This window comes from Aegilops tauschii, chromosome 6 (assembly GCF_002575655.3).
Source record: "Aegilops tauschii subsp. strangulata cultivar AL8/78 chromosome 6, Aet v6.0, whole genome shotgun sequence".
Lineage (NCBI taxonomy): Eukaryota > Viridiplantae > Streptophyta > Magnoliopsida > Poales > Poaceae > Aegilops > Aegilops tauschii.
Window position 1 is genome coordinate 431,184,299 of NC_053040.3, and position 13,387 is coordinate 431,197,685.

General features: G+C 47.2%; 2 protein-coding genes across 5 annotated transcripts; both read right to left on the reverse strand.

Moving 5' to 3' along the window:
- Positions 1-736: 736 nt before the first annotated feature.
- On the reverse strand, positions 737-1,204 carry LOC141026138 (uncharacterized). Its single transcript, XM_073502118.1, has one exon. The coding sequence runs from the start codon at positions 1,202-1,204 to the stop codon at positions 737-739; it is 468 nt and encodes a 155-aa protein (XP_073358219.1).
- Positions 1,205-5,545: 4,341 nt separating this feature from the next.
- Positions 5,546-10,840, reverse strand: LOC109732046 (pentatricopeptide repeat-containing protein At1g73400, mitochondrial). 4 transcript variants are annotated; one of them, XR_005760597.3, is made up of 4 exons: positions 8,945-10,837; positions 7,350-7,420; positions 7,023-7,149; positions 5,546-6,372 (listed from the first exon to the last, which is right to left on the reverse strand). XR_005760597.3 is itself a non-coding variant. In XM_020291232.4 (2 exons), the coding sequence occupies exon 1, from the start codon at positions 10,661-10,663 to the stop codon at positions 8,993-8,995; it is 1,671 nt and encodes a 556-aa protein (XP_020146821.1). In that variant the 5' UTR covers positions 10,664-10,840; the 3' UTR covers positions 5,546-6,372; positions 8,945-8,992. The 4 variants fall into 4 exon arrangements, 2 of the variants coding, with proteins under 2 accessions (XP_020146821.1, XP_040248763.1); XR_002225238.4 differs by lacking the exon at positions 7,023-7,149 and having other exon boundaries at positions 8,945-10,836; XM_020291232.4 differs by lacking the exons at positions 7,023-7,149; positions 7,350-7,420 and having other exon boundaries at positions 8,945-10,840.
- Between the last annotated feature and the right edge of the window lie 2,547 nt (positions 10,841-13,387).

The following is a 13,387-nucleotide window of genomic DNA, read 5'->3' on the forward strand; positions in this document are numbered from 1 at the left end:
TAGCTCTCCCATGCGTGGCCTTAGCCTAGCGGTCAACAGTTTGGATGCTATCTTGGGCATACTATGCAGAAGGCATATAGGCCGGAAGTCAAACACTGCGCATGCTTCCGGGGATTTAGGGATAAGTGTGATCAATGTTTGATTGAGCCTTCCGAATCCCCTCCCGTTGCCGAGGAAAAGTTTGTGCACCGCCGCCACAATATCATCCTTGATGATCTCCCAAGCCTTTTGGAAGAAGAGGCCAATGAACCCGTCCGGCCCAGGCGCCTTGTCCAAAGGCAAATCCTTGATTGCACCCCAAATCTCTTCTTCAGAGAAAACACGGTCTTGCTCCGATAGATCAATACTCGTGACGCCCAGATCTTCCAAATCGAGTGTGAAATCTCGGGCACAGTCTTTGCCAAGTAGCTCTTTGTATGCCTTGTAGAAAGCTTCCTCCTTGCCAATCTGATCTGTGATGATGTTCCCGTCCACGTCAGGGATGGTATGTGGTTTTTCATTCGTCTCCCATTTGCAACCAAGTGGAACAATTGCGTGTTAGCATCTCCCTCTCGCAACCAGGTGACCCTCGATCTCTGTCTCGCAATGGTCCTCTCTAGAGAGGCCAGCCCCAGAACTAGCTGCTTGAGGGTTCTTCTAAGCCATCTCTCCTCCTCCGTAAGTACTCGACTCTCCTGAGCACAGTCAAACCGCAAGATGACTATGTTGGCAATTGCAATTTGCAGTTTTATATTTCCTATCTCCTTTTGTCCCCAAGTTGCAAGTGCACGGGCTGTATTTCGGAGCATGATGTCAAGTCGCATGAAAGGTCAGTTATGTCTGGGTGGCAGACCCAAGCCTCCTTGACGACATCCAAGAACCCGTCCATCTTGACCCAAAATTTCTCGAAACGAAACCTCCTCCTGACATGCACGCGCTCATGTAGCGCAAGGTGGAGCGGGCAATGATCAGAGTACTCCGTAGATAGCGCTTGCAGCAAACAATCTGGATGTTCAAGCTCCCAATCGACGGAGACAAAAGCACAGTCAATCTTTGTGAGTGTGGGTGTCTCCCGTTCATTGCTCCACGTGTACTTGCGTCCATGCAAAAGGAGCTCCTTAAGCGCGTTATCATCGACAAAACGCTTGAACTTTCCCATCATTCTCCTGTCCAGGTTGGAGTTACTTTTGTCTACCGCATATAGGATAAGGTTGAAGTCCCCCATGACAAGCCAAGGCCCTGGGCTTAGCGATCTACGCTCCGTAAGCTCGTTCAAAAAATTGATCTTGTGATCATCCTCCTGCGGCCCGTATACTACTGTTAGCCACCATGGCACTCCCTCCATGGGCGAAACGTATCCAGTAATGCTATGGGAATCATTGACAAAATTTGTCAAGCGTACTCGCGTGGTGTCCCAAGCCACAAGGATACCACCTCTAGTGTCCGACGCCGGCAAATAAGTGAAACCATCATAGTTCGGCCCCATGCATTGCAAGATTACAAAAGTGTCCACCACCTCTAATTTAGTTTCTAAGATACAGACAATCGCCGCGTGACCAGATTTTGCAAATGCTCTAAGCGCCTTCCTTTTTGCTGGATTGTTGAGACCTCGAACATTCCAGCACACCAGCTCCAGGGCGTTGAGAGACATCAGAAAATATGCCTCCAAAGTCACCCGTGCAAACACGCCTACTGCACCAAAACCGGCTCAGCCATCCCTGTCTCCTCTGTAAGATTGAGTGGTATCGCCTTCCCAAATATAGCTGCGATGGCCCTCAACTGCGGCTCCTGAAGTGGTGAGTCAAACACCGTACGCAACTAACCTAGCGCATCCTCCGAGACCGCCAGGTCATCACAGTCAAAACCTAGAGTTTTGAGCAAAACCGTTTCAGCTGCTGAGGCCTTCGTCTTCCTTGTGTTGCCGGCACACATGGATCAGGTTGCACGTCGTGGAGTGAACGGGTCCTGCCCAGTTTTGACCCCACGTGGCCCTTCGAACTCTTTGAGCAGCAGCGGCGCTAGTTTTTTGAGAAGTCTGGCACAAAACGCCTTAATGTTTCCCAGGGCCGCCATCTCCTTAGCAGTTAAGTGCCCCTCTTGAATCTGAGATGCACGTGCACCAACGCCCGTAACGCAGCCGCCATGCAGCTGCATTTGCATGCATGCAGTTCTCGTGGTCACATCGGCCTCCGCAGTGATTGCCTCAGACTCCTGTCCAGCGGGACCCAGTTCAGTCGTATCATTTGCCGAGCGCGCTATCTCCTCCGTTGCTGCTAGCTGCAGCACATCCGACACAGGAGCCCACCCTTTTGCGGTTTTGTCTGGCAGATGCACCAGCGAGGAATCAAGCTGCATGGCCTCCTCACCTGTTCCCGGGTGGGATTGGGTAGTGGTGGCCCCCTCGAGGCAACCCACAACCGTACACGCCAGGTCCACAGCCCTGTCTCCCGAGCAGGGATTGGCCAGGGTTGGCTCCACCAATGCGACGACCAAGTTAGCCTCTCCCAGAGTTTTGTTTGCGCCCTCGGGATCGGAAGGAAACCCTTCCTCAAAAGCCTCGCCCATCGTTTTGTCCTCGTTCCTTTTCTCGACCTCGGTTTCTGGTCCGGGGTTGTCAGCACCCACATCGGATTCCTGATTGGCTCCAGTCCTAATCTCTACCTGGTCAAAAGTGACCTTATCCTGCCCCAGCACAGTGAGCTGCACCGGATTGGCCACCACCTCAGCGTGTGCAGGCCCCACTCCTGTACTCCTCCCTGGATCTTCTGTGGCCAACAGCTGCAGCGCTGGCGGAGCACGTGCGGCAGCGGCCACATCGTCCTTCGGGCTCGCCGCAGTCCCCATGGTACTGCCATCGAGCGCGCATGCCGTCGCCACCGCGCGAGAGGCCATCGGCGGAATGCGCCAGTCTGATGGACCAATGCGCCCAACTAGGGCCTGCCTGTATGAGCGACCTGCTGCGCCACCAGCCGGTGCTCCGCCACGGTGATCACGGACGCCCCTAGTCCATGGCAGCACACGCCATTCGCCCTGGCCGAAATAGTCCCCAAGGTCCTCCGGCATTCCACTTTGCCGGCTTCCATGTGAGCTAGGCGGTCTCAACCAGCGCTCAGGACCCTCGTGATCACGAATTCTCCCAATGTGTATGATGGTTTTGTACTCTAGCAAAGCCCGGGACGTAGGCAATCGTGCGCCCGACCCTACATTCGTCTTCGGCTCCAGCACCCAAAGGCGCTTGTCCACCGGCACCTCCTCCAGGTCGACGCACCAAGCTCGCAACTTGAAGAGGGAGAGATCTTCTCTGTTCTCAGTTTCTGGCGCCAGACTCTCAATCAAGCATGCCGAACCAAGCAACTCAACCGCTGTCTCCTTCGTCCACGCATGGGAAGGAACTCCCTCGATCATAAGGTCAACCTGCGAGCGCATCACCCTGGTAACAGCCTGCGCTTGCTTGAGCCACGGCTTGATGAACAACTTGAAGAAGCCGTGCTCGACGGTGCCCGCAGCTAATGCCCTGTTACGAAGCTCTGGCGTGGCGAACACCACCAAGAAGTCCTCAGGATGGAACTTGTGGACCGAGAAACGATGGCGGGGGATGTGCAGCTCCTTGGAAATTGCCTCGGCCGCCTCCTGGCACGACACCGCCGGTCTGGTGCCGCCCACATAAGCCACCACTGCCAGCCTAAGTCGTTGCTCCAGGTCGTCTATCTCCTGTGTCCAGCGAAGCACGCATACACCACCAGTACCCGCGGCTGCATCAGCCGAAGCATGCACGAACCCCACAGGTGCGATGACCACCGGCACTGGCGAGGTCCTCTCCAGCGGAGAGGTCTGCCTAGTCGCCGGCGTCAGCCTGTGCGCAAGTCCGGCCTGCGTCGGCAGCTGCGAAGACCGCGCAACCTTGGCAACGGCATCTCGCCTGAGCTCTTCCTCTGACCTTGGGCTTCTCGGGCGCTTGCAGTCCGTGGAGATATGGCCCTCCAGCCTGCACCGGATGCAGAGCGGGGGAAAACTGCAGTCGTCTCTCCTGTGTCCCTCTCGGAAGCACTTGAAGTAGAGGCCGAACAGGTCAGCCGGGATCTCCCTCCTCTCCGGCGACGAAGCAGGGGAGCGTGACCTAGATCCACTCGCCGCCGCCATCTTCATCTTCTGGAAAGCTTTCCTCTTGCGCCATAGCGCCTTGCGCGAAGGACCGGGCTTGCGCCAAGGGACGGCGGATCCCGCAGCCGGTCCAGGGTTTGCACCAGCCGGCGCACCTCCAGCGCTAGTCGAACCGCCCTCAGATCCCGACGAGCCCGACAACCCGAGTCCGGAGACGATGGGCTGAAGCCTGGAGGACACCGACGCCGGGCTCGCGGGGCCGTCCGCCATGACGAGAGCGAGCGGAAGCGGAAGGTCCGCGGGGGGGACCGGGGCCCTGGTGGCCGCCGGCGAGAGAGAGATGGACGCCGAGGCAGGAGTGGCCGCCGGCGGGGGAAGGGGAGGGTGGTGGACGCCGGGGCCGGGGTGGCCGCCGGCGGGGGGGAGTTCGCTAGCGGGGGAGTTCGCTGGTTGCTTCGAAATCCCTCCGATTCAATTTAATTGACGCTCTTTTGGTACAACTTTTTGAATCGGAGGTAGTATAATTTTTGGCCCACGGGACAATGGTGGTCCGGACCTAGAAGACACACTCTTCTCCTTTTTTTCATTGTCGAGGCAATTGTTATGTATCACTATATCGTATGTCCAACATGGCAAACATGTGACCGCATAAGTTAAAATGATGGTGGGTGAAGATAAATGTGTTGCATGTGTAAGGGAACGAGTGATGATTGTTTTTACTCTCGAGCACCATGAATATCTTTATTTTGAATATAAAAAATACATTCCAAAAAAGAAAAGGTGATTCTAACTTGTACATGTTAGAATGACACAAAAAAGACAATATGGAGATCTAAAATAGTAAACACTGGTAGTGCTATTCACAATTATGGATCACCCTGTTTTGTTTCTCTACGCAACTTGCAAATAGAACTAATTTTCTTCAACTCATCAATAGTGCATTTTCGACATTTGCGCCCTTTTTTTTCTGTTTATAAGTTTTTTTTGTATTGTTTGAAAACATAGAGCTGTTCAGGAGGCAATATTTATACTGCTTAGGAGGCAATATTTGTTTATAAATTGTAGAAGATTTTCTTTTCAACCCATTTGATGAAAAATCAGCTATTGACATCCTCACTTTAAATAACATATACACTAAAAATGTGCTAACATCTTTCCATGGCCGGTGCAGAACTAAAAACAGTAAACGACTATAATATATATATATATATATATATATATATATATATATATATATATATATATATATATATATATATATATATTGTTTCACTTACATAAGTATATACAGCAAAAGTTTATACGACAAACAACACGGTATGTGTGGTAAGCAACTTCATATTTGAAATTGAGCTATGATGCTTTAGGTCGTTAGAAGATAAAAATAAATCCAGAAAAAAGAAGTCTATACGACAAGATGTGAAGATGTGGTTGTGAACCATTAAAAATGATCAAGAAACTCGTATATGACATATTTTGCTGAATATAAACAGGCTCGTCAGATCCAATCTATGTTCTGACTGGCTCAAGTAGCTTTCTGCTAATTTTAACTGAAATAAGTTTCTTAAAAATGCTACAATTACATGTATTGTGCTTGGGTCCAACAAGGACAGAGAAAAGGTCCCTAAAAAAGGCGAATTCCTAAGTAACGGCTGGAACAGTTGATCCAATTTCAGGAAATTAGGGTACCCATCTCAGGTTGTGGTTCCATGTCTCCACAATAATAGACCAGGGTTTCTTGGATGTTTTGTTTTTCTGTTAGTTGTATGTAAGGACAAAGACATGACTGCATATCAATATATGTTACAGAATGGGCTTATGTTGAAATAACTGGCCTCAATTTAGGCGTGGGCCAAACCCTTCTCCCCCTGTCCAAGGGCCGGCTCTGATGAGATGGAAACTGAGATCACTTGGCAGAGGTTTCTTTTCCGTCAGAACCAGCCGTATTTCTACCTTCCCTAAAAAAAAACCGTATTTCTACCTCGGAACTCATGAAAACTTTGGCATACCCACCTCGTCGGAGGACGGGCCATGGCATGGCATGGCAACCACGAGTTCAGATAATTTGCTTGCGCGGCCGTACGACGCAGGGGCTCTCAGTCCCAAAATTTCTTCCGAGTCGTTACATTCCAGGTTCTCAACATGCAGCTATTCTATGCCATGCACCTATGCCGTCCTGCGCCGACCTGACTAGTTGCTCACAGGTCACACAGCACTGCTGATATGGGGCTAGGAAACCAAGCCCGGCCACGAAATTTTGCCCACTCTGTTCTTAACAACACTGGCTGCCACCTGTATAACAGTCAGACATCACATAGCCGTTAGTAAAAGCTTGACCGAGACCTTATTCATAGATGATATGAGCTCAATGTAAACATGGATCAACTGGGGGGTATTCAGCAGCGCCGCTGCTCTTTTCCAAAAGCAAGGCAGCTGAAGAGATGGTATAACCCGCTCCAGTACAGAATTGGAGCTTGTCAATCTAATATATTGATCAGTATAGCAAGGAAAGTGCAGCACACCGACAAACAGCAAGATGAAAACCTGATCTATCCTTCAGCTCTCTCCAGTCATCAAAGCTTGGTAATATAAGACTTTAGAGAAAATGGCACATCCAGTTAGTAAATTTCGGCTACACTGAAGTGCTATGTGTGACGCATTTTCGTTGTCAGTCAATTTGTTTACTCTAGCATGTGATAGTTAATCCATTTCCTGGTGTCCCTAGTTTAATATCATCTGATCAGCAAACTAGCTACGTTAGCAGGACAGTTTTTTCAGAGGTGGACAGCTTTGAGTAGCAGCCAAGCAACCACATTTGTTCAGTATCGCCATAGTGTATACAAGCATATTTGCTCATTGGTGTTTCTTGTTTTTTGTAGCGTACCAATAACACAGGAAGAAATGCAGATGTTCTGTGGAAAATGAGTGCATCTGGCATTCACCTCTTCTTTTTAAAACCGGAACCCCCCTCATTTCTGTTCTAATAACTGGATGAGTAAGATTCTGCTTGAAATAAGTCTGCTAGTAACATGTTCCCAGACAAGCTGGGCTCTCGAGACTCCAGAGTATCTGAAATTGATTTTGGTTGTCATGTGGAGACAAGAAAAGTTGTGTTGAATTGCATGCTTAATGACAGGAAATTCAGTCTTGGGCCTTTGTGGTTCATTTGAGAGAGAGGCAAAAAAAGAAGAAAAAAAAGGTTACACAAGAGAACTAAGGAAAAAGCTTTATGGGGTGTGCATATGATGTATAAAGCAATGAAAACATACACTGCTGCTCATACACTGCTGCTTTCACTGCAAATTGCTCAGACAAAATGTGCAGACTTGTATCAACCACCCTGTAAAAAGGAAAAATATGTATGTTTTATAATATAGATAACTCGGCTTACCATAAATCCAATCAGAAAGTAAAGGCCAAAGAACTGCAAGTTACGTCCTTGGTTAGTCTAATCGATGAACTTGTCGTGCCATCACCAGAATGAGCATAAATATCTCACAGAAGCACATATACCACCAATAATTGCGCTTCGGAACAAAAAACACCAGACACCATAACTGAAACTAGTTACTGCCTTTACTACTTTTTGGAACTAGATCACCACAGCTACGATTCAAGTTCTCATCTCCCTACTGCTTACGGCCAGGACGGCGATGATTGGCTACAGTTAGTTATATCTGCTCAAACCTGCTACAACTAGCCATCTCTTTGTCCTGCATTTTCTCTGCCCTCAAGTATGCAAGTTTTCAAGAATTGGTATTTCTTTAACTTTGCTCGGTGAGAGTTGGCATATTATCATTAATCAATACAGTATATTCTTGTTATTTCTGCAATAGAAGAAAAGGACATCACTTATTTGCCTGAAGAGACCAAAAATACGTGTGGAACGGGAAAACCAACAAAGGGTAAATTGGTTTAGGCAGTAGATTGGTTTAGCTGGCTACTTGCATAACACAAACATTAAGTTTTACACTAAGTTTCCATTAAGCCAATTCATCTTGGTCAAGTAAAAGGAAAACTCAGAGCTTTACAACAGAAAGCGTTTAAAATAGAAGCAATCAAGTAAGGGATTTTCATATTTCAGTAGGTAAAATAAAAAATTGGCTCAGGTTCCAGAGTATTTACATCATAGCCTGTTTAAATTAAAATAGCGAGAAAAACCCAGCTATTAGTATTAGTATATCTTTATTGCCATGTAAGTTTCTCTGCATTTCTTTCAGGCAATGAACCGGTTTTTGGAGTGTGGTAAGGTAGGACTGCAAACCAAGCTATACCAGCAAATGCAGGTATGATACAAGGATAAAACTAAAGTCGATTGAAACACGCTGGTTTGTAGTTTATATTGATCCATCTACAACGTACTGTTGCATAGGTTATTGAATTTATCTCAGGCAGCAAACTGATTTTTAGAGAAGGGGCGGGCAGCCGACAAGTGCTACTCCCTCCAATCCATATAACTTGTCTTAGATTTGTCTAGATACGGATGTATCTAACACACAAGTAATATGGATCGGAGGGAGTAATATATATGAGGGAAATTCCATTGAAACAATATACAAAACGCAAGTGTTAGCCACCAAAAACGTGATTGCCTACCACAGTATTGTAGCAACCGTTTTGGTTCTAAAGTTTAAGTTTGAAATATTACAATACAACTACACATTAGAGTACATTGTGTCGCTGTTAGCTGCCCTTTGGTAAAACGATGTCCATGTGATTAGCATCCATATGTAACTTAGGCCCTCCTTGCTCAGGGAGAAGTAGGCAAAATAAGTACTGATGACCAAAACTGTACAGAATGCAGCACATATCTAATACGGCTACTAATAGTTGGCACTTGCCAGTAAACCAGGGAAGTGGTTACCTCATGTACGCTCTTGACTATTCGTGCTAACAATAAATCTTGCAGAACTCATCTCCTTCTAATGCCAATGCTCTTCTTCTTCTGTGTGATCGAAAAACGTCTTGACATTGCAACATTGTAAAATTTTCTCATATGCTCTGAAAGCCGATGTATTGCGCCAAGGTTGCCAGCAGCTGATAATTGCAGCATGATAGAATCAAACTTCTTGTACGACAGTTTCATGTCATGGTTTATTACTTCATCTAGAAGAGTGGTCGCGTCTTCCGTTCTTCCACAATCAAACAGCCCATCAATCATTATTTCGTATGTATCAACAGCACGCCGACATCCTCTCTTGTCCATTTCAGTCCAAATATCGAGTGCCCTGTGTGGCTCTCTCATCCCAAAAAACATCATCATCAGCATATTGTAAGTATGAACACTGGGCTCACAGTGTGCTTCTATCATCCTCTCGGCAAGTTTGAGCGCATCATCAGCCTTCTGAAGACTACAAAGCACCTCAAGAAAGCAATTGTAAGTGACAATGTCAGGAGGAAACCCAGCCTTCCCCATCTCCTCCAAAATGCAGTAGGCAGCATCGAGTCTATCCACCAAGCACATGCCTTCAATCAAATCTTTAAAGGTTGATACATCAGGCATGCAGCCACGTTTAATCATATCTGAAATCAGCTCAAAGCACTCGTCCATCCGATCAGCTTTGGCTAGCGCAACAATCATAATAGCATATACCTTAGCAGTGGGAGAGGATATCTTCGACCCCTCGGTCCTCATGAACTCAAACAACTCTCTTGCCTCCGAGATCAAACCAGCGCTGCAGAACGAGTCAATAGCAGCAATGTACGTGAAGTTCTCTGGGGTGTGCTTCATCTGAATCATTTCCTCGAGCACCTTCATGGCCTTCTTGGGGTCCCTGGCGCGGCACCACCCAAAGAAGAGGATGCTGTAGGTCTCGGCATTTCCCTGCAGCTTCTTCTTCACGCGACCAAACACCGTCTCCGCCTCCCTGACCATCCCGCACTTGCAGAACGCGTCCAGGAGGATGTTGAGCGCGTCGGTCTCCGGCGGCGTGCGCATCCGCACCCGCCGCTTCTTTGCCAGCTTCCTGAGGTTGGTGAGGTGCTTCTCGGTGTAGGCGCGCAGGATGCCCAGCAGGTCCTCGACGGGCACCGACCTCGTGCCGTGGCGCTTCATGTGGTCGAGCACGTCGCAGAGGACGCCGAACTGGCGGGACTTGTACCGCGTGCCGGAGAGGATGTCGATCATGTCGTTGTACGTCCGGTGCTCGTGCTCGTAGTTGTCCTGCTGGGACGCCCAGGCGAAGAAGCGGAAGGCCAGCTTCTCCTCGTAGCGCAGGCGGTGCATCACGTCGGCCACGAGCGAGGTGGTCAGCTCGGCGCCCAGCGCGTCGAGGGCGGCCTCCGTGCCCTCGTTGGAGCCCTCCTCTGTCTCCGTCACCGCGTCGTAGATCCTGTCGGACAGAGACGCGACGTGCTCCTCCTGGAGGTTGGTGGGGAGGAGGACGTGCCCGGAGGAGAACCGTCGCGCCGGGAGGTCCGGGAGACGGCGCCGCGGGGGCGGGGGCGGGGGCGGGGCCTGAGCGCGGTTTGAAGGCGGGGAGGATGCGCGCGAGTAGTATGCGGCGGCGGGGGAGGACGAGGGCGCGGCGGCGAGAAGGCGGTGGAGGTGGCGGAGCCGGAGGGGGAGGTTGGGGGATATCATGTGGCTTGGGAACGCGAGGCAACGGGGGATGGGGGATTCGGAGGCTGAAACGGACACGGCGGCCGGCGGCCGGCGGCGCGGAGGGTGCTTGTTTCGATGGTGGGTTCTGACGACTGAGAAGAGGGAGGGGATTGTAGGCCTAACACTGTGGCCCAGACAGACTATCTAGGCTAAGCGGGCCGAACGTAATGAATTGGACTCATTACACACATTTTTCCAATCCCTAAAAAAAAACACATTCTTCCATCTTCTATAAAACATTTTTCCTTAAATCCTTTATTAAAACTAATTCCCCTAAAATATTAAAATTAATAATTAATAAAAAATAAACATTAAAACATGATGTAAGGTTTTGTCGTCCGCTTCTCCTTCATATGTTTCCCCTCCCTCTCGCATTTTGATTTTTTAATCAATTTTCCCTAAAAACCGCCTCAATTGCTCCACATTTTATTACCTTATCAGATAAAATTATATTTTCTTTGGTAAGTCAATAAGCGCTTAATTACTAAATAAGTGTTTATCAAACAGAATATATTTTTATACAATCACATTCATATGAGCAGGTAAATTACGGGCTAACCTACTACTCCCTCCGTTCTGAACTATTTGTCGCTTGTATGGATATATCTAAATGTATTTTAGTTCTAGATACATCTATTTCTGCGACGAGTAATTTGGAACGAAGGGAGTAGATATTTATGCCTCATTGCAACGCACATGCAATTGTATAGTTCCTCAAAACAAGTATAGACACGCTGCATTTTTTATGAGTATTTATCTAGAAAAAAATTGATAGAACCAACGGAGATAACTGAGCTGCATATCAGGCCAAAAATGATTCTTAGTAAATCATATATCTTCTTTTCTTTTTAATTGATGAGGTGCATACATGGACTATATTAGCAAAACAATAAAGGAAAACAACTAACTTAGAGTCCTACGCGTCCGTTTAGTTCTCCTAATTTATAATTCATGTGCGGGGTCAACCACGTCTTATAATGTGCTCACACGCACAACCACATGAGTTGCATCATCTGGCTGTCGTCGCGACATTCCCATTCCCATTCTTGTCCCCATCCTTCTCCGCAAGGGTGTCCATGGGCATGTGCGACCGCTCAGGGCCCCCCAGTTATGCGTCCAATGTCTAGTACATTGTTGTTTTTGGCCCTTTTTCACACTTAGTCGCTTGCTCCTCCAAACTAGGTCTGCTCATAAATCTCCCAAAATGAGCCTTTCCCGAGTCCCGATCTACATAGTCTGCCAATCCATCGATCTTTCTCGAGACGAATTGATGGAAGTGTGCCGGAGACGAACTGACTGAAGTGCGGTGCCACCACACTGTTACGTGGGTAGGACAATGGTGTTGTCTCACTTTTGATTGCTTCATTTTGTGCCCGAAAACACAATTCATAGCCCTGCTCGTATGAAGAACTAATTTCATGATTCTACTGGCCGTCGGACACTCGGCAAGTTGCAGCAAATCCCAATGCACAAGTAGAAGCAGCTGCTGAGACCAAGGTAAGGCCATCACCGATCTGTCTGTCAGGAGCAATTAAATTGAATCCCTATTTAATTTAGACTATTTTGCGCCATTGAATAATTATATTGGTGAGTATATTGTGTGCATATGCATCAATTCATCAATCAAATTTTTAGGGAAGATACATAGTAGGTTAGTTAATCAACTTGATACACACCAAGATTTCCAAGATAGTTGCTCGTTTAAAATTCGGTTTAGTCTTTTTTGTAGTATTATCTTGACAAGCCTAAAATTTATGCAGTGTTTGAATTTATTCGAATTTCTTTATTAGAAAATCGTGTATTCTAGAAATTTTAGGTCCACAATTTGCATTTTGCACTGGGGCCCCGAATTTCTGGAGACTTCCTTGCTTCTTCGAGTTTAGAAAATAAAAAGGTGGGTTTGCCAAATCAGTGGCGAAGCTTCCTAGGGCCAAAGGGGGCCATGGCCCCCCTACACTAGAAACTTAATTTTCAAGCTTAAATATAAAATATTACTCTTGGCCTCTCAACTGTGTTTTGGCCCTCTCAGCATTCTCCATCAAGCTCCACCACTTTTGCCGAATGATGTTCATCATAGAAAATGAGGTTAATTAGCGACTACAGTTAATGTCTTACACACCCATGATATTGTTGCTTAATCTGTACGGGGTCAGTATCTTGCGCCTAATTCTTTTTTACATCACAAGGAGGGGCTGAAATGTTATACTCAAAAGTCACTGGTGTTAACTTTTGCTGCGGTGCTTTTATTTGCTTCCTCTTTAGATTAGCATATACATGTGCTTCCTATTTGTTTGTTGGCTAGCTAGTGATATGATTTCTTCTGCTAGGCCATTCATGTATGTGGGATGATGAGATTGACGTGTCTTCATGTTGCATGCATTCCAATGTTAGTTGAAGTGTAGTTTTAGTGATATCACATGTGTGAAAAACATACAATGTCATGTGTTGGATGTAGTTTATGAAGGAAATATGCCCTAGTGGCAATAATAAAGTGTTATTTATATTTCCATATATCATGGTAAATGTTTATTATTCATGCTAGAATTGTATTAACCGGAAACTTAGTACATGTGTGAATACATAGACAAACAGAGTGTCACTAGCAGTGTGCCTCTACTTGACTAGCTCGTTGAATCAAAGATGGTTAAGTTTCCTAGCCATAGAAATGAGTTGTCATTTGATTAACGGGATCACATCATTAGA